Source organism: Corythoichthys intestinalis, chromosome 2 (assembly GCF_030265065.1).
Source record: "Corythoichthys intestinalis isolate RoL2023-P3 chromosome 2, ASM3026506v1, whole genome shotgun sequence".
NCBI lineage: Eukaryota > Metazoa > Chordata > Actinopteri > Syngnathiformes > Syngnathidae > Corythoichthys > Corythoichthys intestinalis.
The window spans coordinates 32,581,762-32,609,446 of record NC_080396.1 but is presented as its reverse complement, the minus strand read 5'-3'; the positions used below and the strand labels follow the sequence as shown (position 1 = coordinate 32,609,446).

Sequence of the window (27,685 nt, the reverse complement as noted above, 5' to 3'; positions counted from 1 at the left end):
TGCACTATAATGCATGCTTATATGATGGCATTGTTATTTCTGCTTGTTAGCAAAATAAAAAAAATAACAACAAAAAAACGAAAAAAAAAAAACACTTGTATTTTTTGTTTCAGAGCATTAAATGTATTGAATCGAATCGAAAATCGTGTCTCTTGTATCGAAAATCATATCGAACGGTGACTTAACTGTATCGTTGCATTCCTAATATGTATGTCTTGCGAATGAATTAAATTGTCTGGTCGAACTCAAAACAGTCTACCAATCTGACCAGTAGATGGCCACATAACCTACCGAAACCCAACGCATCAAATGAAAATTCTGCTTGGCCTTCTGTAGCAATAGAAACAAGGGGCTGCAACTCTAATAAAGAAAACAACATTTAAGCATTACAGTCCGACAGTAAAAATACATTTTCATACAAATTGTTGCAGATATAATGGATGCCACCCCCACCATACTTAATGTGGATCCACTCTCAATTGTATTACTAATATTATCATTTTAAAGTCGTTATAATGTATATTCAGTAAATGAATAAATATTAAATAATTGAAGGACTGTGACTTACTCTTCTTACAAACGAGTGAGAATGCATTTGCAATTCACCTGGGGGGCATATTCTACTAAACTGACCGTCTTGTCCGTTCAAAAACATAACACACATTATGGTTCGGTTCAATGTGGTCTGCTGTAATCATTGACTGAGCACAGCGAGAATGCTGCATTCACGTAATATCGGAAAGAGTCTTGACGAAAGTCATCTCTGGCAGAACAAGAGTGCCTAGATTCATAACTTTCTAAAACCGTGAGCGTCTCTCGTATTAGGACTAACGGCGAAACTTATCTCCTTCACAAAAGTCGTGAATACAATTCGGATCGGCAAACTGACCACGAAAGGTATCTCCCTCTTGAAGGTTGCCAATATTATTCGGCTGACAAGCGTGACTCTTGAATTCCGTGGAGCACCTGAATGCAGCAAAGGATATCCGCCCACACGTCGTCCACCTCGACTCTGTCGGCTTCAAGTTTCAATGTCTGTTGAGCTTTTGTTTCGGTTGACCAACAATAATTATAAGAGTGTGTGGCTCTTTGAATTTTATCATCCGATTTTCTCATTTTAATCAAAGGTCTTTTACCAGTTTAGTTGAACAGCACACGAAGAAGACGAAGGAAAATGTATGCCACTTGTTGAAAACAACGCGAGGGCAGCCGGTGGGCAAGGGGTAGGTTTCCAACGCTCTCCTACATGATCTATGGACTAAAATGTTCTTTTGGTTGCACGTTATTTTTTTTTCCCCAGCAAATTCGACTTATGTGTTCTTAAAACGCTGCTGGAAGTTTGTTACCTAATGATGAGCTAATAGACCACATTTGGATGAGTCACAGACATTAAAAATATAAACAAGTCATGACGCGTTTGTGTCAGTCAGATCGTTGCTAACGCCTATTAAATGTTGTTTTTCTTTATTGGATCACTTTGATGCAGTGATGGCACAGTGATGGCAGAGCTCCAGATAGACCAATCGAACTTACCCCGGGTTCAGGAAGGTGAGAAAACTCAATACAAACCACATTCTTTTTTTTTCTTTTTTTTAATTTAATTTAATTTTATTTTATTTATTTATTTATTTATTTATTATTGGCTGCCATTGACAGCAATGGACCATTGTCGCCAATCGCTTGGATTGGGTTAACACATTCGCGTTTGTGAGGCATCAGTGTTTGTTTGTTTGTTTGTTTGTTTGTTTGTTTGTTTGTTTAACGAGTTGAGCCTTGGAATGGGATACTGTCCTAATACTTTTCTTTTGTCCATAGACTCAAACAGCTTTGAAATCTCTATGATGTGATCTGCAAATGGCTTTATTACTACAACCCGATTCTCTTTTCACACATCAAAGTCATAAATAATGAAAACTTCAAATCTAAAATTTAGAACTGACGAAGCTTTGATTGAAATCTGAATGTGCTGGTCTGACTCATTTATTCATTCGTTTTCATGTATAATGCTAAAATCATCTTACACAGGTGATCTTAACAGGATTGTCAAGTTGAATTTACAAAAGGAGTCTGCAACTCATCAAAACAAAATTAAATTCATGGTTAACACATTCATAAGTGCACTGTCATGGTACAGCTAGTTGCATCAGTGTTGGTGTGTAGCCACACTAATGATCCGGGAGGAAATAGTTCTGCATGAGTTCAGTATCGAGCCCGCGTCATTCGGTGCTCGACCCGCTTCTGTTCACACAAAGCACTCACTGTGTGGCTTCCATGCTTTTTCGGGCATAAAACACAGCAGCTATAAACTCAATAACCCTCTGTAAATCAGATGTCTTAACATGTTAAATATATCTTGTCATACTGTTGTGACTAAATATTTTGCTCTGGGGGTGTTTCCTCTAGAGATGCGGGTGCCCTGTGTCCCATCTCAATCTAAGAGACAAGTGAGGCCATTTTTTCCCCTCCTCACACACCCTTATCAGTTCCTATTTTGGGTCGTGTCTAGCTGCTTCTGATATAGCTCCCTCTGGAATTCCCCAACTACCCCCCCCCCCCCATTCCTAATTTCCGTCTCCTAACTGGTGATCCGTAATACAATTCATCCTTTTTCTGCTCAAGAGCTAGGTTAGCCAGACCATGCCAGAGAACTACGGCATAGAGATGTTTAGTGCGGAAGAATTCTGCAAAAGGAGCAGAACAGAACAGGCCAGTAAAGGGGAGGGGGGGTGTAGTGGTGGGTGGTCAGGGGTGTATTTTGAATAAAAATAGAACAAACCCATGTCATTTTCTGCTAGGGTCAATTTCTTTGTGTGATACAGTGGGGCAAGTAAGTATTTAGTCACCCACTAATTTTGCAAGTTCTACCACTTGAAAATATTAGAGAGGCCTGTAATTTTCAACATGGGTAAACCTCAACCATGTGAGACAGAATGTGGGGGGGAAAAAAACAGAAAATCACATTGTTTGATTTTTAAAGAATTTATTTGCAAATCATGGTGGAAAATAAGTATTTAGTCAATACCAAAAGTTAATCTCAATACTTTGTTAAGTAACCTTTGTTGGCATTAACAGAGGCCAAACGTTTTCTGTAACTTCACAAGCTTTTCACACACTGTTGCTGGTATTTTGGCCCATTCCTCCATGCAGATCTCCTCTAAAGCAGTGATTTTTGGGGCTGTCATTGGGCAACGCGGACTTTCAACTCCCTCCACGGATTTTCTATGGGGTTGAGATAGAGCAGGGCGGTAAACCGAAAATTTACCGTCACCGAAATTCTTAACGATGACCGACGTAATTTTGACCATGTCGGTAAATTAATAAAATTAGTCTTTTCATCCCGCTTTGATTCTGTGTTGTTCGTCTATGTTCATTCCCCTTTAAGAAAGCAGTGAATGTGCTTACGTAGGGAGTCACGTGATCATCAGGAAGCCAATCAAACAAAAGCCCGGTAAGCTAACGCTAGCAGCTAACGCTACAAGCAAAACGTGATGGAATGTGGTTTAAGGGAGGTTCACCAAACTTTCAACCGACATTTAGTAGACTCTTGGTGGCATCCAGACGGGCTTTCACCTGCTGTCCTCCTTTGTTCTCGCGATTTCCGGAGATGGTGCTTTCAGTGCTTTCTACCGGTAGCCAGGCTAACGCTAGCTAGCGGCTAACGCTACAAATGAACGTTATGGAGTCGGATAGCGGCTCTAACCTTGTCGAAACGGCTGAACTTAATGAGTGGATTGGGCACGGACTGCATCTAGCAATTACTATGTGGCGTTATTTTGTATCTGTCTGTGTGTGATTCCTCTGATAGCTTTTGTGATGGTAAAGCATTCAGCATAAAGTACAATCCAACGGCAAAACTTATAATGACCGAGAAATGGCCCCAGCTATTTTTATTGTGCGTGCATTTATTAAAAAATGCACTGGGGGGAAAAAAAACCTTAAACCATAAAGTAAACACTTGTATTTAATAATTATGTCACAGCAGCCATTAACAATAAGTTGTCTTTTTGAAGTGTACTGTTCAAGCTGCAAGTCATTTGTGTTACAATTACATGTTTGCACAGGCATATTGATTTTGACAATGTACATTGTTCAAGTCATACACGCTGTTGTAAATGTTCATACTTGAATTCTTATTGCTTACTATACATTTTTATAAACTTAATGTTTAGACTGCATGTACAATTGTTAAATACAGTATATCAAATTGAATGCTGGTAAATAAATCAACAAGAAATAGTTAATCTGTATTTCATGCATTGATTCAGATTTTCAAATTATATAACAGTCCGCTTGGGCGAATTTATCGTCATTTATCGTTATCGAGATAAATCTGCTCAATTTATCGTGATACATGTTTAAGGCCATATCGCCCAGCCCTAGGTTGAGATCTGGAGACTGGCTAGACCACTCTCCAGGACCTTGAAATGCTTCTTACGAAGCCACTCCTTTGTTGCCCTGGCTGTGTGTTTGGGATCATTGTCATGCTGAAAGACCCAGCCACGTCTCATCTTCAAAGCCCTTGCTGATGGAAGGAGATTTTCACTTAAAATCTCTCGATACATGGCCCCATTCATTCTTTCCTTTACACAGCTCAGTCGTCCTGGTCCCTTTGCAGAAAAACAGCCCCAGAGCATGATGTTTCCACCCCTATGCTTCACAGTGGGTATGGTGTTCTTCGGATGCAAATCAGTATTCTTTCTCCTCCAAACACGAGAACCTGTGTTTCTACCAAAAAGTTCTATTTTGGTTTCATCTGACCATAACACATTCTCCCAGGCCTGGACGTGTACTGGCTCCAGCAGGGGGACACGTCTGGCAATGCAGGATTTGAGTCCCTTGCGGCGCATTGTGTTACTGATACTATAGCCTTTGTTACTGTGGTCCCACCTCTCTGTAGGTCATTCACTAGGTCCCCCCGTGTGGTTCTGGGATTTTTGCTCACGGTTCTTGTTATCATTTTGACGCCACGGGGTGAGATCTTGCATGGAGCCCCAGATCGTGGGAGATTATCAGTGGTTTCCTCATTCTTTAAAAAGTCAGTCTAATATAAGATAAAATTATAGCTAGTACCCCAAAAATAAAATGGTAACTTCACACAGAACCTGCGCTTGAGTCCTTGATCTCAGAACTGTCAGTAGACATGCTCTTCCTCTGTGCCTCCCCTTTTACAAGTTATTTGGGGAAAATTCATATTTGATTCACCTTTACAAATGTAAAGGAAAACTCTTTTCTTGTTTCTAATGAGGCTTAAATTTGATGAACTCCTGTGCTAATCGGTGTATTTAGAAATTGAAATATATAATTTATGCATTTTTTAAAAATCGCGATTGCTATTGACAGCCTGTGATTAGTCGCGATTTTAAAAAATTAATCGCTTGACAGCACGATAATTATTACAATATTTTAATAAGGTAGGTCATGACATAAAGAGGGCCGGTCTGTGGCACAAAACTTTTTGTTTTAATTGTATCTTCAATAAATGTGCATTCTTTTGTCAAACACACTTAGTAATTGAGGTTAAATTTGATGTTCAGTGCTTTATTTTTTTAATATGATTAAATATTATCTAAATAATAGGTGCGAGGAAAGTACTAATTTTCAGTTGAAATGGCATTAAAAAAGGTCTTAAAAGTCTTGAATTTAGATTTATCAATCCTGGGGAGACCCTGTATTGCCAAAGGCAGAACAACGACCTATATGCCAATATATACCAATATTTTTTATTTCTATTAGAAAAATGTTTCAGTGAATTGTTACACATTCTTGTGCATTTGCCACTTATTGCCACAGTTAATATTGAGGCTTTGGGCCTCTTTTGACCTCGTTGTGAGTTTGTAAGGTTGTGACTTCTGATTAAACAAACTCGATGCCAATCAAAACGTTTGTTCTTCTTTTTCCCCAAATTAGAATCGATAGGAGAATCGATAAAGAATTGAATCGTTAAGCAATATCGATAATGGAATGGGAATTGTAAAAATCTTATCAATTCCCATCCCTAGTACCCACACTCAGATCTTTGTTTTAGTCTAGAATTCTGACTGATAACTAAACTATTGGGGGGGGGGGGGGTGGCATGGAAGCATGGCCAGAACTTTAGTAAGTACATGTTTTTGAATCTTGGACTTGAATGCCTCATGCTGACCCTCCAAACCTGTTTAGCACACAGCGTGTGAGTCCCTCCCCTAGCTGGGCTAATTTCACTGTTGTGAGTTTTGAAAAACAAGTTAACCAGCAATTCTGACACACCCTTATAATTCTCATGGAGAGGTCTCTTTCATTTCCTTGCATCCATTGGCGCTTACTTCATTCTGGCGTCTCGTCTCTGAATTTGCAGTCGGCTTGTAGTTAAACTGTCACTTTGTCCCATTGGATTGAATCTAAAACCTAATCCCTCCTCACTGGCAGACAGAAGGCATAAGGCCACTTGGAAATCCATTTAGTGGACCGTCTCTTATGGCATTCAACAGGTGTAAGTAATAATGCATGTCTGTTTTAGCATGGGTTAACTCCATGTGGATTTACAGAGGTCATCCGTTCTGTCAACAGACTTTCATTTGTCTGACTTGTTGTCTACGGACAGATTTTCCCCATTCTGTGGAATTAGTGTACTTATTTCCTTAATCTGAACTCATGCCAGTCTTAAGAAGCTCTTCTTGTTTTCGTAGACCGATTGTAATCAACTCGGAAGAAACTCAGGAAACTTAAGTAGAGCAACAATGACGCTTATAAATCCCTTGCCACATTGATTTTGGTGGGATTAAAGCAAAAACAACAGTATTGGTCTTGTTGGGTGGATCTATGAATACAACAAAGTATTTTAGTTTTTTTGTTGTATGAACTTTCCACGTTGAGGCCACAGGTGCCTGTTCATAGTTGTCTTTATAGTTTGCACATTTAAGATGTCCCTCGAAGTCATTTGAACTGCACATGTAGTCAGTGTTGTTAATCTTACTTTTTAAAAAGTACAGTAATTACTTCTCCCCAAAATAAATAGATTTACCTCAATTTAAGAGGAATTAGTTACTCTGCAAAATAACTGACGTTACTTTTCATGTTCTACGCGTTATTACATTATCCATTCTATAATGTCTTTCACATCAAATATGTTTATAGACCCTACTCACATGACGTCACAACCACGCCTCCGCGCCATATTGTCCGTCTACTCGTCGGATTTTAGCATTACCGCTACGTAAATTCCTCCTATTATGGCGTGTTTTTCTGCTCGTTAACATTAATAATCAAAATGGTGAAGGCGTGTGTGGCGGTTGGTTGCAATAACAGAGAAGATAGACGGAGAGACGAAGTTCTACCGTATTCTGAGAGACCCGGAGAGGAGAGCGAGATGGACTGCTGCAATTCGACGAGAAAACTGGGCTCCAAACGATTACCACAGACTATGTAGTAGTCATTTTATATCTGGTAAGATGCATTTAATATATATTTAGACGGTTTTGGGCTGACAACCACAATTAAGATCATTGCGAGGCTAATCGCCGACAACATACAGTTTCAAATTCAAGATGCTTATTTCTTCCACCATCATTACATTTTGAATAATATTTAGCTGGTCCCAAGTGAAAGAAGCTGGCCTCGTCTACGGATCATCAGTTAAACAGGTGTGTCCAAACCTTTTGCATAGGGGGCCAGATTTGGTGTGGTAAAAATGCGGGGGGCTACCTTGGCTGATTTACGTAGAACAATATATTTAAACAAATTTTAGCAAGCCCTTCTGTGTGTCACATTTGCTTTATTATTTTTTTTTTTAATTCATAATTTCAACAATCTCGTCTTTGTGGCGTTCTCTTTCGACACTCGGGCTCTTGCGAAATACTGCTGCTGTGAAATTAAACTAGCTTCAAGTTGCTATAATTTCTCGCTGCGTATCTTCCCTGTAATGTCGTACATGTCAGCGTGTCTTGTTCGGTAATATTATCGCGTCACATCGAACTCTTTGAAAACAGCGACTCTCTCTTTGCAAATGAGGCGGACACAGTTGTTGCGTGTTTTATTGAAGAAATAGTCCAATATCCACCTATCCTTGAAGTGTCGGCCATCGCAGTCAACTTTTTTTTTTTTTTTTGATTGTCGCCATTTTAGAAATCACACAGGGTAATGTTGCTTAGAGTGCTGCTCTTAATGTTTTTCAAAGTTTCGTGAGAATAGGCCAAGTTTCTGTGGAAAAGATAGTTGTAGATATCAGGGTAGCAGATGTCAGGCAGAGAGGGCGAAGACAGTGGGTCGAAAAATATCGATTTAGGCATCAAATATGGATCTGGCGAATGGATAAACTGAAGCTTTTCCGCATAATGCCTTTTATGCAACGCATCCAATGAGTTTACAGCGTCTGAAAGCACCGGGGCTTCCATGAATTGCTCTATAAACTGAACGACTAATTGAAACCATTGAGAATAGGGCTAAACAGAGACGGACAATATGGCGGCCGGATACAGCGACACGTCATTCTATGACGTCGGTGAGTAGGGTCTATAGTAGCTGATTGAATTGAACTGTCTTTTTCATTCCAAAAAAAACATAGGTGACACTCTTTACATTTTTTAAAATTTCACCTGTCTAAGAGTATAATGGTAAACAAACTTTAACTTTTAAATGCTGTGAGGAAAAAAGCCTTTTGTTTTTCATGTTGTACTGAACCCTCACCAAGCCATGATCCCCATACCGAGGTACGTACTGAACCATGATTTATGTGTACCGTTACACCCCTAATATATACATAGATATCATTTTTAATATGCAGGTGAGGCTCTGAATCTTTTCCCTACTCTAAAGTTACTCTAGTTGTTTTTTTTTTTTTTTTTAATTAAACACTGTTTATGTATACGTCATTCAAGAAAAGTTTAGGGCAAGTGACTATTTTTGGCAATAAAAAACAAAAACAAATTATTATTATATTGTAACATCTACAAGGACAGCGCCCACTTGGTAATGATAATGCATACTGAAAGTGAATACAGTCCACTATTTTCAATTAATTGTACCCACCTGAAGCCACGAACTGTATGTAAAAAGTTCCCGAGCGTTTAACATGACGCTCGCCACGTTAAATGCTAATCCTAGCGAGAATGCGAATGCTATGCGAACGCTCCGAGCCACCTAGCATCGAGTTTGCAACGGCGTCACAACCCCTTTCCCCTCCATCCCTCTCCCGCGCTGCTCTCTCCATGTCTCTCAATTTTCTTGTCATTCAACCAACATAGTAACACACAGTAACGCACGCCTTTACAACCTCAGTAATGGTAACAGCGTTGCAAAGATGGAAAAAATAATTGATTAGATTACACACTACTGACAAAAATAACGCCGTTATTCGCTAATGCTGTTATTAACAACACTGCGTACAATACATATGGAAATCTCTTGTCCAAAGCATCATAAATAATGGACACAACTACAGAGGTCCCAAGTCCTGACCACATGATTTTGACACCGAATCAGTGTCACCTGATTTTGAGGTACCGAGTCCTGATTCGATACATCGGCAAATGTATTAAGGAAAAAAATCCCACATTCCCAAATGTAAAATATTTCCATACGTGCACAATACTATTTAACTTTAGCTTTCCGCGGCAGCTACCAGAACGTGTTTACTTCCGCTTCAGCTGTTTCCGCCCTTGTTGCGATATTATGTAGTATGAAAAATAAACAATTTTCTGTCTTTTGACAATATCCAAATACATCTGGGACATTTTGGTGCTTTGTAGCCCATAAGTAATCTAGAAACAAAAATAAATACATCTTACAAACCAGAACTTCTTTGTTTCTAGTTTTGTAATCATGCCAATTTTAGAACACGTGATCGGATCAGGGACAACATTTTTTGGTTAGTAGAATATTTCCGGATGGTTTGCATCTGGACAAAGTGCAAATGCCATTGGCAATGAGTGTCAAGCAAGCCCACGTATGGAGTGCTTGGGTGTACTTTTAAGTGGAGCTGCGACCTCTCTAGACATGAGCCAGCCTGCTCAATGAAGGGATTAAACACAGGGACATGTGTTCTTATACATACATGGTGCCCACGTGTCGGGCTAATTGATGAAAAAAAAACCTACCTGCGTTCTTTGTTACTGCATAAATTGCTCAGAAGATGAGTTGGTATTAATGAAGATCCCTCACTGGCTGTGTTTTCTTCCCCGTTAAGTCTGCCAGAGCTTCGCTGTGTTGGAAGATGGAGTGTTGGCACACACACTCCAGGAGCAGGAAAGTAAGTCAGGCCACCATATGATAACTCAATAGTGCTCACGTGCTGTCATCTATGTACCTACCCACTTCGCTCATCTACATCTGTGTGTGTTTAGGAACCTCACTTTCAGTTGAACTTAATCAGAACAGTAGATCTCGCTGATGTGTGAAAACAAGTTGTTTTTGTATTCCTATTGATTTACGAGTGATAGGTTGGATACTATCTCACCCTTTGGTGTGTTGCCCACGTAGTCGAGCAGTACTACACCACCAACATTCAGAAGAGCCAGCTGGTGCAGAATGACATCCGTGTAGCCAAGCAGCTTCAGGATGAGGAGGAGCAAAAGCGGGCCTTGCAGAGAGCTGTGCTAAGACAAGAGTCCAGACAACTGTAGGTCATCACTCTGTTGCTATCTTACTAGATAAGTTGTATTGGTAGATTTTTGTTGGTTAGATGGTGTCAAATATTGGAATCCTTTTCTGGTTGTCCCCCAGAGAGGAGCAGGACCATGAGTATGCCTGTGTAATCCAGGAAGAGATTCGGCGGCGGGCTGAGGAGGACTGGAGGAGGGAGCAGGATGATGAGGTGAGTCCCAAGTGCAAAGCTTTTAATTTAGTTGAATTTATACATTTGCTTGTAGAGATGTTGTGTTTTCAATTAATTGGCTGCCATTGATTGCGATAGACATTCAATCCATTTTGACTGAGAGTGCTATAACTGAATGATTACTCTCAGGGAACCATTACATCAGGGCCAACAGCATATTTTAAGATTTTTTTTCCCAGGAGTTAAAAGGCCATCCGTTAAGTCTGGTCAGGCCACATGTTATAATTCTGTAATATTTGAAAGAAATTAGCATTTTCATTCCAAATCCATCCATCCAGCCACCCACCCACCCACTGACTGACACTGGGCTGCTATACGTGTGCAAACACCCCAGTAATGGCGGACAACTACTAGAGAGCAACGTACACAAATCACTACTCGGATTAGTCAACAGCACACTGCAAGGCAATGCTGCTGCGTGCTGCCAACTACTTGAAGGGAGTACAAGTCCAGTCGCTAAAAGTGCTAAGTTCGATACAGATGGATCTTGCATCGATACAAGAATTGTGCGACGTAATATCGTGATATCTCTCAGACTCGATTTTTTTTTTTAAGCGCCCCTTGTAAAATGGCTTTTAATGTATTTTGAAAGTCTTGTAGCATGTAGTTTTATTGATTTGGGTGGGTACACTGCCCTCTAGTGGCAACAGTGAATATGACATAACTCATTTAACATGTCTGAATCCAGCTGCTCCCTGTTAAGACTAACAGAACATAAGTTTTTGTTTGGGCTAATGTTAATGCATTCGTAATTTATTTTTGTTTTCATATTTATGTTTTCTTTTTTTTTTTGTGCTTATATCCTCATTTTTCTTTTTTTTAAATGAAAGCGCGTGGTTCAGTGGTAGAGTACTTGTTCTTCCACCCACAGGTTGTGGGTTCGATTATCCTCCCTGATGACATTGTCTAAATATCCTTGAGCAAGATACTAAATCCAACATTGCTCATGGTGCTGCGTCACGTCACCAGTAGGTAGATGAGGATATATTATTAAGCACTTTGAGGGCCTTAAAAAGGTGGAAAGGCGCAATACAAGTACAACTCCATTTACCATTACCATTTAACCAATCAGAGGATGGGGTGAATTCTAGTGCAGGAGAGAGAGGCGAGGCTGCATCTGAGCCGAAATAACCCAGTTTTAAATGTACTTTTTTTCATATCGGCCGGTCGGATTTAAAAAAAAAAAGGTCAAATTTCCAAATATCTGCGTCGATAATCGGCCCGGCCGATAATCGGTCTCTAAGTATGAGCTTTATTCAGGAATCACACAAGGGGTCCATAGCACACACACCAACAAACAAAGAAATAAATTTGCTGTGGGCCGATTAAAACTGGGCCGCAGTTAGGCTGCTGGCTGTAGTTTGGACACCCCTGGCTTAACCCTTTTTTTTGCCAAATTTATTACAAATCAAAGTATGAAGTCTGTACTGCTGCCACATACTAATGACCAGAAAGCAGAGAGGAAGACAGAGCACAGAAAATCCAAACGGACAAAGACAATGCATGGACAGTGAGCAAAAACAAGAATTCAAGCAATTGTCTGGAGCAGAGCCATTTTTGAGATGTCTCCGCTCTGGGGCCTGTTTGGAGGCGTGAGGGCATTTTATTAGGGATCACAAACTGTAAACTTCATGTGGAAGCAGGACAAGAAAATAACAACAACCTTCAAATGACTTATCTTCACGGGTAACTCTTTAAAAAGGGATAAGAAAACAACACACCAAAAAAAGTATGGTAAGCGCACACTGTGAGGCAACCAGATGGTAACCATCAATCAGCTTGTTCTGCTGTGCACACTAGACCGCCCTTTAAAAAATGTTCCCTTTGACTTTTTTTTTTTAATATAAAATATGCACATCTCAACAATTCCAAAAGGATACAACTACTGAAATAGAAATAAAATGAATGACTGCAACTGTTTTTTTTAAGAAAAAGCAAAATGGGGAGAAAACTGGTACAGTGGTTCTGTTGTTCAGTGGAACAGTTGCTTGACTTAGCTGCTCCACAGAAATATTTTCCTTTGGCCTGCCGCTTCCTTTTTGAGAAGAGCTTCTTAAACAACCCTTTTTGTAGGATGTGAGGTCAGAGGGCTATCGGGGAGATCTAGTTTTGTGTTTAGGATTCGTGCATTGGTCTTTTTAAGATGACCCATTCATTTCTAACTCATGGCTAACTGGAGAATTGGCATGAATGAACTTGTGGGCAGACTTTCTTTAACTGGGCATCTGAGCTGAGGTTTTATTAAATCTGTGTCTCGGTTGTGCCTTTAATTACCGAACAGGTGGCATCAGACGGGGATAAAATGCCAAATCCCTGTGGGACTGTACACTTAACCTGACATTGCAAGCTGCTAATTGTCTGCTGATCTCGCCAAAGTTGCTGAGTGACATACATTTGAACTGCTGTGTTGCTTTATGATATGAATCATTCTGCCTACCCAACTTGGGTTGCTGTGGTCAGAAGCGCCAGGAATAAGTAGACCAGGGTGCTCATTACGTCAATGAAACCCAAGTGTGAGTAGATAGCGTCAGTAGCAGTACTTCAGAAATAAGGTGCATGTTATGTTCCCATCTGCTGGTTATAAAGGGCACATCTTGACAACCCAATTGTCACTTCTCAGATTTTTCCATTAGCAGAATCGTCTGAAATCCTTTCTAGTTTATATTTCTGTTCAAAGAAATATTTGTCTGTTCATGCAAAGGAAATGGCTAAACAGATGCAGGCTGAAGAAGAACGGAGGATGAGGAGAGCCAGAGCAGAGGAGGAGCGCCGTGAAGGTACACTTTTACATTCTCATATTTACGTTACTGCTTATTTTGCTGTAAAACTCTGCTGCCGTTTTTATTTTGCGTTTATATTTTCTGTAATGTATTTGATTCTTAATTTTGAGGATCAAACAGTGTTATGTTTCTTCAAGTCAATAGGGATTTAAAAATAAAAAATTGCAGCGCTCTCATTCATTGTAATAGCATGCCATACATATGATATGCTTGTAAAATCTATACCTAGCCACCCTTTTACTTGTTTAATTGTCTTGGTTTTTTGTCATGTGTTCAATGAATGCATGTTTTGTTTTATATTGGCCTTGAGTGAGGACTGCCAGGGCTTTATCCACCTCTTAGTGAATCCAGTTCTACATCACAATTATAAAAACAATAAACACTTTACAAAATTGCCTTAGTGCACCCAGTTCTACGTCACAATTATAAAAAAGAAAATAAACACTTTACAAAATTGCAAAGCAAGCGTGCCATGTCTTTCAGGTGAAACAATGACATTTTACATCTTTATTCCAATCCACCGTTTTAATCCAATCTTTATTTCATGCAAAAAAACAAACAAAAAAAACCCCTAAAATATTGGAATTAAATACTCTCAAGATAGTCATGACATTGAATTTGATTTCAATGAGTTTTGCTCTGACCGGCACATAAGACAATTGTAATGGCGTACCGCAAGCAACACGTCACTTCCGCTCATTAATATTCATGAAATTAGCTAATGTTGCTAAGTAGGGACAAGCCACCGTTTGTCCCTAATAGGAAATGAATGGAAATCGTGTACGAAGGAGATGTTTACAGTGCTAAACCTACCAATTCTCTCCTAAAATGATGTGACTGGTGCCAAATTGACTGGCAAAGATGTGGAAGAACATAAAAATGTTCAGTTAAAGAGATGGCTTTAGTGTCGAAGGTTGAAAAAAACGATCCGACCTAAGCATAGCTTTAGCTTTTTTATCGGCGCGACTGACAATGACATTTTCCTGTTTCAACAAGCTATCCTTTACCATCAGCCCTGTCTTTCTTATATATCCTCTGGTTGTCCTACGTCTCTTACCGTTCTTGGGGGTAATTTAGTTAGCTTTGTGTAGCAATCGCAAATGCTACTCAGTGACAGCCAACGAACACTTAATTTTTTCATGATAACACATCTTAGTCCTATAATTTATTTACACTTCCCCCTTACAAATGTTGTTTTTTTTAATATATATATAACAGAAACGGTAACAGTGGCAGTGAGATACCATTGTAATTCTTTTCAGGTCATTCATTGTCAGACAGAAGCAGTACGGCACAACGTTATGCTAAAAAAACAAGTTAAAAATATAAAAATGGCTTACCTCTTTGTCCTCTTAAAGACCATGCCAACCCAACATAATGTTTACTGCATATGACTAGGGATGGGAATTGATAGGATTTTTACGATTCCGATTCCTTTATCGATATTGCTTAACGATTCGATTCTTTATCGATTCTAATTTCGGGAAAAAGAAGAACAAACATTTTGATTGGCATCGAGTTTGTTTAATCAGAAGTCACAACCTAACAAACTCACAACGAGGTCAAAAGAGGCCGAAAGCCTCAATGTTAACTGTGGGAATAAGTGGCAAATGCACAAGAATTTGTAACATTTTACTGAAACATTTTTCTAATAGAAATAAAAAATATTGGTATATATTGGCATATAGGTCGTTCTGCCTTTGGCAATATGTGTTAAAGCAGGGCTCCCCAAACTTTTTCCTGTGAGGGCCACATAACTTTTCCCTTCTCTGATGAGAGGCCGGGGTCAGTTTGTAACAGAAAAAGTGAGACGATTGCAGGAGTACGTAAATGTGAAAAAATTATTGTTTTGCAGAAAGCCACAATCAAATAACCCTCTGTGGATTCTTCACGGAGCAAAAGTAAATAAAATAAAAATAATAATATAATATAATATAATATAATATAATATAATATAATATAATATAATATAATATAATATAATATAATATAATATAATAATAAATAGTAATAGCACTATTAATTAAATAGATAATAACCAAATAACCCTCTCTGAGTTATTCACTGAAAAAGGCCAGGAAATAAATAACACTACTGAGGGAGAAAAAAAATTTCAAAATGCTCTCTGGAATTGTTCAGGGGGCCGGACCAAATATGGAGCCGCGAGCCGTAGTTTGGGGACCCCTGTTTTTATTCACCAGTATATTGAAATGCATGCCTTTTAGTTTTTATGGTGCTTTCATGCTCAAGTGGTGGCGCCCTTGCGCTTCCTCACGCGAAGAAGAACGCGCTCACGTGAAGAAGAGCGCGCTTACACACGAAGAAGAAGAAGAAATGCCGTATCCAAGCAAGTGAGCGAGTTAGTGAGAAAGGGAAACACTGCCACGAGCCTACGTTCTTTGTTAATGTTTGTAAAATATCTACAGAGGCAACGCCTGTATGTATCATCTTCTGTGTTGTTTTTGTGTGTTTCCACTTGCGATCGGACACTTAAATCCAGTTGTGTAGTGGTTTAAACGATGTGCTAATGCTAGCGAACGCATGATAACTGTTATTACTCTGTTAGCAGCTAACCTTCGCTGATTTACGTTGATGCAAACCTGTTTGTTATTGGGGACGAAATTGATTTGTTTCATTTCTATTTTTAGTTTCAAGTGATGGTTGAATAAAGTCAGCAAATTATACCAACGTCTTCTGCATCGTCATTTCGGAGTTTAGCTAGCTGTACAGCCAGGACTGAGCCTTAGCGTCTCGGTGAGGAGTGGACAGTGCAGTCTATTCCCTCCTGATGCAGTTATCTCCACCTTGCAATGACTGCTAGTCGCTTTGTTGTAATTTTTCCTCGTGAAGTGAAGACACACTTTCGAGCGTTCGAACCTACGTGCTGTCATTGTTATATTTACAGCGGCAATGCTCGTGCTAAACTATCGTAACCTTTCATTTTCACCCTTTTTCCTGGTGAAGTGTAGCCAAACTTTGGAGCGAGTGGTTCTTGGCGCCATGCTAGTTTGATGCACCTGGACAACAAGACACGTCACGACGCAATATGCGTCTTTAGCGATCGTTAAAGGGATCGTTAAGGCTTTTTCATTGTGATGTCGAGGCCTCGAAACACTCGGAACCGGTTCCGAATTGGAATCGGATTTCGATTCCCATCTCTACATATGACATGTGAATGGATTCACCGAGCTGGTGTTAAAGTCCGCGCAAGTTGATTCGGTCTTCACATTTTTTCCTCCCGAGTTTTTGGTTTCCGGAAACATATGAAGAAAACATCCTTCATGTGTCGTAATGTCTAGAGTCGTTTCTCCAAGTTCCAAAATGCGTGATCGGCATGTTCGTTTTTGAAAGATTACCGGCGAAAAGTAGCACAAATTACGTTGTGTCTATGCGAGGGCGGGTCTATAATGTCCCTCTTCGGCTTTACTTCGGCTTTACGATACGACGTCACGGTCTAAAAATAGCCTGCGTACGGTACACCTTTGGTTTAACATAAATAAACATCTATTGCTTATATATTTAACGTTTCATAGACCAACATGACTGATTCTGAGCTGGGGGGGGGGGGATCTAGTCGTACAGCCAAGAGAAAGTCAATAAAATGAAGAAAATTTACTGTTGGTATAAAATGGATAAATTTCACAGACGAAATATTCTAATTTAGCAAAAAATTGCCCTAACAACTTTCAGTTTACGTTTTAATTGTGCAGGTGCATGAAAAGTGCATGCAGTTGTTACAAAAGCAAGCAGGAGTGTCATTCAGCTGTCACGCAGTTTCTCTCTTGTCAAAATCTTGCTTGTTGCAATTCATATTCAACGAGCATGGCTAAGCATCTCAACTGTAAGAGTCTGAGGATTTGAATTAGTCATCATTAACTGCTTTTGTGTAAAACCCGCTAACAGCTAAACGCACCCACATTGCTTTTTTTGTTTGCATGTTTGCCATAAAAAAGGCAGCTCCAGTGATTCTGCATCGTCGTCACCAAGGCAACGCGCACTCAGCAGACGTCGTCTGAGTCAAGCGCAGGACTCGCATATCACCGCTAGATGGCAATATTGTAATTCTCCTAACTCTTCAGATTACTACAACAGGCCTCCACCGCCTTACTATCCGAGAACGGTGGCAGTAGACCAAACTGCAACTTCGTGGTCAAATGAAGGGCACGCATATTCCCGCGGGCAACTCATGGAAGAATTGGAAGAGTCACTCCATGAAAACTCAGTTTTCTTTGAACAAAGACTAAGCAAAAGACACAACACAGCGCCTCTCCATCGCAGATCATCTTTACGTTTACCTTGTGAAAGAAACTACAGGAGTCTTCACACACCCAGCAGAATTGCTGAGGAGAGTGATGGATGGGAGCAGTATTATGACAATGGTGGTCAAGAAAAGAGAAGGGCTGGTGATTGGGAACAGGAAATGAACAATTGCGTAGAAAACGGGACACAGTCAATATATGATGATCAGAACAGAACCTCCGGGTCGTCCAAGGCTTGTGAACAACGGTGGCGACGCAGCAAATCCGTCCGGATTCCTGTTCGCTCAAGACACGGTGGCAGTGACTCTTCCAGGACGTGGAGCTACAGAGAGAACACTGACAAGCGCGTCCACTTTGCAGCAGATGCCGAGAGCGCCGACGGACACCCGAATGCAGGCAGTCGGGTTTGGGAGATGCTCGGCCACGTCCTCAGAGAGCGGGGCGTACCTGTGAGCTTTGGGAGTAGTGGAGCTCCCCTGAAAATCGGCAGGCAAAGTCAAGATGGTCGAACGGAACTTCACGGGAGCGACCCTCAACCTCATCCGACACAATTTAAAAGATCTGCCTCCTCAAGGCACAGTTTCCATGGTGATATGAGGCAGTGGAGATTAACTCGCCGGGAGAGCAAAGGGTCTGAAAATGGTCAGCAGGAAAATGATGCGCTTGGTGACATCAGAGGCACTAGAAGGTGGGAGCGCCCGAACCTGGACAAGGGGAGCGCTACCAGCGAAGGCTTGGGCGAGAGGTTGACAGGCAGAAACTGGCACAAAACCATAAAAGACCGTTTGAGTTCAGAAGAGGAGGTGGAAAGGAAAGCTCCGCGAAGAACCCTCAGCGCCAGCTGGGTGAGGTCGCGACTCATGGCAGCAGGTATCGTAACGAACAGAAACTCCGCCAACTGCAACCCGCAAAATGAGTGCTTCCAATACTATTTTACATCTTGAGTCTAATTCTGCCTCGCCTTCCTCAGTTGGTGTCATGGACAATCTTTGGATCTGGTTGTGCTTTGGGTTTCACAGCTTAATACAATAACAGTGTCTTCTTTGATTTCTGCAACTTCTACTTTAATGCGTGTTTCACCCACTAATTGACTTTTTCAGTCTTGAATCAGCCTGGAAATGAAAACTCATGATTTGTTGAACTTGTTCTTTGATCTTCTTTTGCCTCTATTGTAGTTTTTTGTGATTCTTCAATGTTATTTTCCATACATGGTCTAAAATAGTTTCTTCTGGATTCGTAACCTGTACCCCTATCATATCGTTAGGAGCATCACTGGTGCCTAAAAAGAGGCAGACGAGCCTGGACTTGGGCGACCTGCAGCAGGTCTTGTGTGATGAGGAGCTGGCCCGCAAATTGCAGGAGCAAGAGAGCAAGTTGTTGACAAGGGTACGGCACCAGTAACACGACGACAACCACATTCTATTTGCGTGATTTATTGTTGTGATGATTAAAATTTGGTAGGTTTGTTAACACTTGTGTATAATTTAAACTTTTGTATTGTGTTCACTGTTATTTCTTTTGTCAGACCTCTCAGTCTAGGCAATATAATCATTCCCCTCATGGGGACTTCCGGGTAGCGCAGGTGGCCCAAGATGAGGTATGCTGCCGCGTTGCAATTTTGCCACGTTGTCGCTCTGTTGTGTCAACCAGAACTCGAAAGACACTGACGGAGGTGTATCCCCCAGGAAATTGCTCGCTATATGCAAAAGCAAGAGATCAAGTCAAATCGACTATCACGCCAGATGGAAGGACCAGCGTCATGGCGGGAGCACCGAGCCATGATGAGTCATCACGACCGCAGAATGGCACGAGAGAAAATGGTGGGAAAAACACATTAATACATGTGTAGAATGTAAATAGTTTAAACTGTAAATATACCACAACCTATACTAAACATTAGGGGAGCACCGAAATGAAAATTCTTGGCCAAATCAGAATATGAGAAAACTGAGGCATAAAGGCAGATCAAGTTATTATTCCAAATGTATATGGCGGAAAACACTCAGGTGACTTGAAGTTCCGCTCTGAGACCCCCAATTTGCCCAAACTCAAAATTGTCCTATATGGATGTGTGATACGTCATTGGAAAGCTTAAAATCTCAATTTTGGGGGGAAAGAAATTTTGAACAGGAGGGCATTTAAAAAAAAAAAAAAAAATTTTTAACAGCAAAACGCTAACTGGAGGTGAGAGCACATGAGAGCAGAATTAATTTTTTTTTCAATTTTTCTTTGTTTGGATCGATTATTCATCATCTAAGATATCGGAGAAAATGCGACAGTAACAAAAAATACAATTAAGCGATATGAGGTGGATATCCATGACTTTTTACAGACGCTTTTTTCATTGTGACGTAATTTGTTTAAAAGTTTAAAATATGCGAGTGAATAATTTTTTAAAGTCGTTTTTTTTTTTTTTTTTCAAACGAAATATTAGACATCAATTAATGATTCTAAGATAAAAATGACAGACATTTTGAATAATAAATATATTTAATTACCTTCATTTTATGACTGGGTTAAAACAAAAGCGGTTGCGCGATGTCTGTAAACTGGGGTTTCCAGGGTAAAACGGACAAACTAAAAATATTTCGGGGGCTTAATACGCCATGAATCTGCTATGGCAGCATATAGACATATTGTTCTATCAAACACAACAGTTGTTTTGGCTTAAAATACCGCAGTTTCTTTTAAAGAGGAGTGTAAGAGCAGAAACTGCTTTTTCAGTCTTGTGTGTGTTTTCCGCCATGTACATATATATATATATATATATATATATATATATTTCAAATATTTATATAAATAAAACCCAAATCAATTTGATCAGATTGTTTTTTTCCATTAATTTTTTTAAATGCATGTATTCTTAATGCTCAGAATTTCAACGATGCACAACATAAAATACAATTAAACTAAAATGTTTAAAGGGATCCTCGATCTCAAAGACAAGTAATTCTTAAAAGATAAATGTTAGTGTGAGTTATAATAATTTGATATTAAAACCCCTCTTAATATTTTCGTTTTGATAAAATTATTTTAACAGATAGGATGCCATTCTTGTTGACATCGCAGTGCGGTGACATCATCGGGCCCGTTGCCGAATGTCCAGCGTCACTCGTTAGCTACCCCAACATGTCGTCGGTTCTGCCCTTCCAATTTGAACCAGAGCGGAAAAGAAAAGAGCAGTACAGCACTGTCGGTCGTTCACAAGATGATCAGCAAAGGCAAAATGCAGAGCAGGAAATACCTGATAAGACAAGAGTTGGGCAAAACTGGTGATGCACTTGCGGCATGTGCGTCTCAATGACAACAGAGCGAGAAAGTGTATGCTGTTGAGAACTCCGGTTTTTGTTAGCAGATCTTCAAGGTGAGCTATTGTGTGATCAAACTTATTCCAGTATAATAATATAGATTGTTAGCATCCAGAGCTGTTGTGTGCTTTACATACAGTACAGGCCAAAAATTTGAACACACACCTTTTCAGTCGTGCATTGTTATTTTCATGACTATTGACATTAACTCTCACTGAAGTTAATAAAACTATGAATTCACACGTGTGATAGTCAGGATCGGAGTCGTTTCGTGGCTGACTGTCCTCATTAAATTCGTCATCTGACGGCAACAAATCCTAGAATGATGAACTGACAGTAGAGGTAAATTATTAGCTTCCTCTGTGACTAGCGGTCCGCCCGAAAGTTCGCCTACCGCTGTAGCGACAGGAGTGGCTTGCCTGCTTAAGAAAGCGGCCAACCGTTTGTCTTTGGCGCTTTATTGCATGTATTTCACTCATTATCCGAGCACGTTTAGGCTTCTTGTGAGGGAAAATAGTTGGAACAGCATTTGATTTTAGTCTCCGCTTATATCCAGCCGCTCCGGTGAGCTCTTTCATAATTTGTCGTCGACCTAAAAGCCTCGAACGCGGTAGGAGAAAAATGGCTAGAACAAAACCTTGGGTGTTTGGGAAGTTTTTTTCAGTCCAAAGGCATTTTCCCAAACCTTTCTGCTCTTCTTGTCAATAGGAAATCTGTGGAGACTCACATCACTCCCCTTCTTTCCATTTGACTGGAAATTGCATTCAAAAGCAGCACATCGTGCAATTTTACTTAGCGAGTTTAGGCAGCAATACACAATTGTTGTACACAATTGGAAACGTCCCATTTACGTCATCACTCCGAGCCCGCAAAATATGGCGCCAACTAACGGTCAAAATATGTACTAAATATTATAAAATATTGCCATTGATTTAACATTTTATGTGTTTCTAACAACATATTTTAGTACAAGAGAACAATTGTGGTTTATTAGAGCCTACATATCTTTAAGATGGAGGATTCCTTTAACTTGACCCACTATAGAGTGGAAAGCAAGTTAAACTTGCTATTGGTATTGGACAGCCCCTTTTGTGTTTTATTTTTCTGTTTTGCTGTTTTCATTTTTGTTTCTGGATGGTATGTGAAGGGATCATTATGAAGCCGTTTTTTCAGAGTGGCCCTCGAGCACAATTTACCACGTGCAGTCGAGTCAACATGAAAAATGAGGGTTCCCTCATGCAGGGACAAGAGCAAAGCTAGAAAGACAACTCTGTAGCAAGGGGGCAAGAAGAGAAAAGACCTAAAGTTGGGAAGTGAATGTCGTGGGGACTCCTCCACTGCTGGTGTGAATTCTCACTCTAATTCACCACTAGAGGGCACTAGAGGCACGAGCTACCACACTTTTTGCTTGTAACAAAATAGCTTCTGGTTTTGGTATTATTTCGGTGAAAAAAGCGCTTTGGACCGAAACCAAATATTTAGTCACATTTTTGGTGCATCTCTATTAAACATCATTTCAACCTGGCTTTACAACTCCACCCGTTAAAATAAACAGATAATATCCTACAATTGCATTCACTATCTTCTTAGATTTCTCCTAATATTCTATATGTTGAACACCACTTTTTATTTTGGGTGGTACTTAGTAAAAAAAACGCATAAAAACCTAGTCAAATCCAGTAGGATGCTATGTTGCCATCTACAAGGAATTGTTTGTTTTAGTAAGCGTACTTGACAGAAATGTCTGTGGCCAGATGGACGAAAATAAACTGACTTCATTTTGTCTGTATTCTTTTTGTCAGATGCAGAGAGAGCGGCTGGACTCGGAGGGGCTCCCTTCCCCCACTGAGGACTACTCACCTGAGAACCAGCCTCCCAGCCCCATTTCCACACTAGAGTACTTGTCTAAGCACAAACATGTCCTGTCTCCATTTTGACCTTATGCCACGCTGACTCGGCGAATGTTGTGTGTTCCAGACAATCCCAGCAAGTCCGAAACATTGCAGAAGACTTGGACCCGACCTTCCAGGCCAAGAGCCAAGAAGCAGACATCCTCCAAACGGGTCAAAACGGTAACGTAAATCAGACTAAGAACGCTTTGTTTGCCGTTACTGCATGGTGCATAATCACATCTTTTTCCTTCTACGCAGGCACAGCCCGCCAGTCGCTTCCCGACGTGCAAGACTTACTCGGTGAGGCCACCTTCATCCCACCCACCAAGCGTCAAAAGGACAAAGCGGGACGCACTAAATCCAAAGAAAAGAAGGAAAATTGTAAGCAACAATAATGTTCAAAAAATGAACACTGCCTTTTTTTTTTTTTAAATCACTTTTTTTACACTACATGCAATTTTAGGGGCCGTTTACATGGTAACTCTCCGAGAATACGAAAAATTTCAAATTTGCATTTGCGTCTCCATTTGAACAATGTCGCAATTCCGCATGAAAACGATGTAGTATTCATGCCAGGCCCTAGGGGGCAGTGCAGATTTACAGGGCGACAGAGAATGATGCACTTTGACCCCACCAAGCTCCCTCAGCCCGGAAAAAAATATGCCCGCCCACTCGAAGCAATGTCCTTTTTCTTTTGTTCAAAAAGGCACAAAAATTGAAACGTTCAACATATATAATTTAAAAATATTATTAAAACAATAAATTAAAGCCGACATTCCGCCATATTTGCTGTTTTTAATGTTCAGTAGCACCGCTGGGCACGCCCAATGTGACGTGTACAAGTGCTGACGTTAATGGCGCGGTCTCGCGCCACAGGAGCCTTTGATATGCATGCCGAGGAAGCCCCCCTCAACCCCCTGCAATCGGATTCTTCCACTTTGGAGGCAGGATTCAGAATTTTCCGTCTTCGCCGACGCCATATGCACGCGAGGCGAGTCCGCTACACAGTCATTGCGTCTTTGTGTCGCAGAGTCGCCATGTAAACTGCCCCTTACACTCATCAATAGTTTTGTAAACTGCAATCATTAGCTTAGTAACCCCAGCAGCACTTTAGAGCAGGAAAGGTTGGGAGACGATATGTTTTGTATTCTTCCTGTAAAAAATAAAAGGGAATCCTGCCATGCATTTGAGTCTTCAAGTGATTATTTAAACGTGCACTATCCTTGTTCAATAAAACTGTCTGACGTGTGGGGGATTTTTTTCAATGTTCGGAAGAACTATCATTTTAGTATTTCTGCATGAGAAAACTGGTACTACTGTACATTTTTTCTGCTTATGACTAAAATTAATTTTGTAATACAATGGAGTTCTTAAAATCATAACTGCTATCGCTGGTTAATCTTGGCTTTTTGAAGAATTTTTGGGTTTCAATGCAATGTCGATAGTGTCAATTATTCATGGATTCCCCCCAAATAGCAGGGTTTTACTGTAAACATTTGCTCTCCACGTAACAAAAACAATCACTAAACAAAAGCAGAAAGTTGGAGCAGAACACCTGATTGACTAATGTTTTTGTCAGCAGTACAGTGAATGAGTGGTTAGTAAGTTTGCCACACAGTTTTGAAATCAAGGGTTCATTACAGGGCTCTGGCCTTCCTGTGTGGAGTTTTCTCATTTTCTCCCCCACGACTAGAAGGGTTTTCTCCCAGTACTCTGTTTTCCACCCACATCCCAAAAACGTGTGGTACTCTGGACACTCTTAAATAATTCTCAATAGGTGGGATGGTGACAGGGTGGTTGTATGGCCCCTCTCCCACAGAGATGGAACTGGTGCTCATGCTTGGGTGAGCACCGGTTCTTTGTGTTTCGATCACATGCGCTTAGCCAGTGAAGGGCTAACTATGTCAGGGGACCTTGGCGGGTTTATCAACGGTGTTTCTTCTTCTACATTGCATTTCGGCAGACTCGACGCCGCCGGTATGGTTTACATATTGACACACTTGACGTATTCTGGAGACGCATGTGGCCCCAATTTGGATCCTTTGGACATGGAAAGCCAATTGTTTTTTTGGAAGCACACAAAATGTACCAACAAAGCAGGAGCACCAGCACAGAATGAGCATGCTCATTATTTGGGTGGAAAGGGGTTCTTAGTGCCCCGTGATTTGCTGACAGCCAGTCCAGGGTGTTTTCCAACTCCTAGACATAGTCAGCTGGGAAGGGCTCCAGCACCCCCAGGGGTTCTTAGTGCCCCGTGATTTGCTGACAGCCAGTCCAGGGTGTTTTCCAACTCCTAGACATAGTCAGCTGGGAAGGGCTCCAGCACCCCCACGACCCTTGTGAGCATAAATTGTACGGGTAGTAAATTTCTTTATCGGGCTTGTTTGCAGGTGTTTTATGGCGCAACAGCACCACCTACCGATAGCTTAACTGGAAGGCAATATAAATGAATGAAGGTGAAGTGTGGATGGCGCTATCTAGTGATGGGGCTTAAAGCAAATTTATGTACTCCTATGTCAAAATATAAGGCACACGCTGTCGTACTTGAGTTTCTACAAAGAAGCAGTATTACTCAAGTAGCATTTAGTTTGAAATGTCTTCCCTCAAAACAAGTTAATGTGTAGATAATGCTTGAAAATGCTGAACTTGTGTGTTAGCTACATCCAATTTTCCTCTTGCTGTCAAAGCAGGGTTTCAATGAAATCAAACGAATACCACACAAAAATATATATTTTATTGAAATTACTAGGACATGGAGAAAAAAGTAAGGGAACCCTTTCCCAGCAAAAAACACAAGCAAACTTATCCTGTAGTTGCAGGTAAAGACGTGCACAACCATCAGAATTAATTTTGGACCTTAAAACCAAGATTTCAATGACTTTAATACTACTCAGTAAAAGAAATGTTTTACTGTCTCAGTCACATAACTGGACAAAAGCTCTGAAAAAGAAATACTCAGATCACGGAATGCTAGACAGTAATTGTAAGGTTTTGGGTTTGCCCCCCACTCAGAACATTCCGTAAACAATGCTGACTTACGCAAAGGTCAGTGAGCAGGTAGCTTAAAAAAAGTCCCCTTCCTGTGTTATTGCAGCTGCCCACTCATGACAGTAGACAAGAACAGGATGCACTCTTGGGGGATTTCCATATGTCTTGTTTGACCCATTCAGCTGTGACTTACGTCACATTTCCCCAGAAGGTTGAGTTAACAAGAAACCAAAACCACCTGGGAACACTCGAGTGCAACCTCTATCCATTCGTTCATGTGGTCTGTTTATCCCATTCAGAATCCTAGAGATTCTGAAAAAGCACACAGTGAGTTTGTATGTAATGTGAGATTTTTGGACTCTCAATGCAAGCAAGTCCAGGCTTGTACCGGAGTTGTTGCACCAAATATTGCCTTCCCCACACCCAACCCCCAATACACATGTACTGGATGTATACACAATACATTTAAACAGAAAAAACTACTAAAATACTTGCCTCAAAATGGATCATACTGATATTAAACATTATTGCAGAAAACAAATGGTCACAAACAAAGGCCATAAAAACATCAGACCGCAAAAAAAGCCATTCATGTGTTTTTAGCAATAGGGTATCAAGAAATTCCATGACGTTTGGTCATATATAAAATGTGATGTCCAAGTACCATATTTTTCGGACTATAAATCGCAGATTTTTTTCATAGTTTCAGGAGTGAAATTATCAACACATCATTATATCATTTCACATGTTATTTTGGTGTTTTGGAGTGACACTGATGGTTTGGTAAACTTGTTAGCATGTTATTTATGCTATAATTACCTGAATAACTCTTTATAGCTATGTTACGTGAACATACCGACCACATTCGCATTTCGTTGTTCATGCATCATGTAACATTATCATACAATACAATTATTCAGCATGCTGTTCTCTATTGTATTATTTTAAATTGCCTTAAAGATGACATACAGTGGGGCAAATAAGTATTTAGTCAACCACTAATTGTGCAAGGTCTCCCACTTGAAAATATTAGAGAGGCCTGTAATTGTCAACATGGGTAAACCTCAACCATGAGACAGAATGTGGGGAAAAAAAACAGAAAATCACATTGTTTGATTTTTAAAGAATTTATTTGCAAATCATGGTGGGAAACTAAGTATTTGGTCTATACCAAAAGTTCATCTCAATACTTTGTTATGTAGTACCCTTTGTTGGCAATAACGGAGGCCAAACGTTTTCTGTAACTCTTCACAAGCTTTTCACACACTGTTGCTGGTATTTTGACCCATTCCTCCATGCAGATCTCCTCTACAGCAGTGATGTTTTGGGGCTGTCGTTGTGCAACACGGACTTTCAACTCCCTCCTCACCCCGTGGCGTCAAAATGATAACAAGAACGGGGAGCAAAAATCCCAGAAACACACGGGGGGACCTAGTGAATGACCTACAGAGAGCTGGGACCACAGTAACAAAGGCTACTATCAATAACACAATGCACCGCCAGGGACTCAAATCCTGCACTGCCAGACGTGTCCCCCTGCTGAAGAAAGTACACATCCAGGCCCGTCTGCGGTTCGCTAGAGAGCATTTGGATGATCCAGAAGAGGACTGGGAGAATGTGTTATGGTCACATGCAACCAAAATAGAACTTT

General features: G+C 40.4%; 1 protein-coding gene across 2 annotated transcripts; it reads left to right on the top strand.

Moving 5' to 3' along the window:
- Positions 1–779: 779 nt before the first annotated feature.
- ccdc187 (coiled-coil domain containing 187) lies at positions 780–24,231 on the top strand. Of its 2 annotated transcripts, XM_057829660.1 has the most exons (14): positions 780–1,033; positions 1,140–1,223; positions 1,487–1,548; positions 10,160–10,222; positions 10,453–10,591; positions 10,696–10,786; positions 13,509–13,584; positions 17,541–18,716; positions 19,111–19,232; positions 19,372–19,443; positions 19,532–19,666; positions 22,957–23,051; positions 23,132–23,226; positions 23,305–24,231. In XM_057829660.1, exons 3-14 carry the CDS (start codon positions 1,500–1,502, stop codon positions 23,439–23,441), a joined length of 2,250 nt encoding a protein of 749 aa, XP_057685643.1. In that variant the 5' UTR covers positions 780–1,033; positions 1,140–1,223; positions 1,487–1,499; the 3' UTR covers positions 23,442–24,231. The 2 variants fall into 2 exon arrangements, with proteins under 2 accessions (XP_057685643.1, XP_057685644.1); XM_057829661.1 differs by lacking the exon at positions 17,541–18,716 and having other exon boundaries at positions 972–1,223.
- Positions 24,232–27,685: the final 3,454 nt, after the last annotated feature.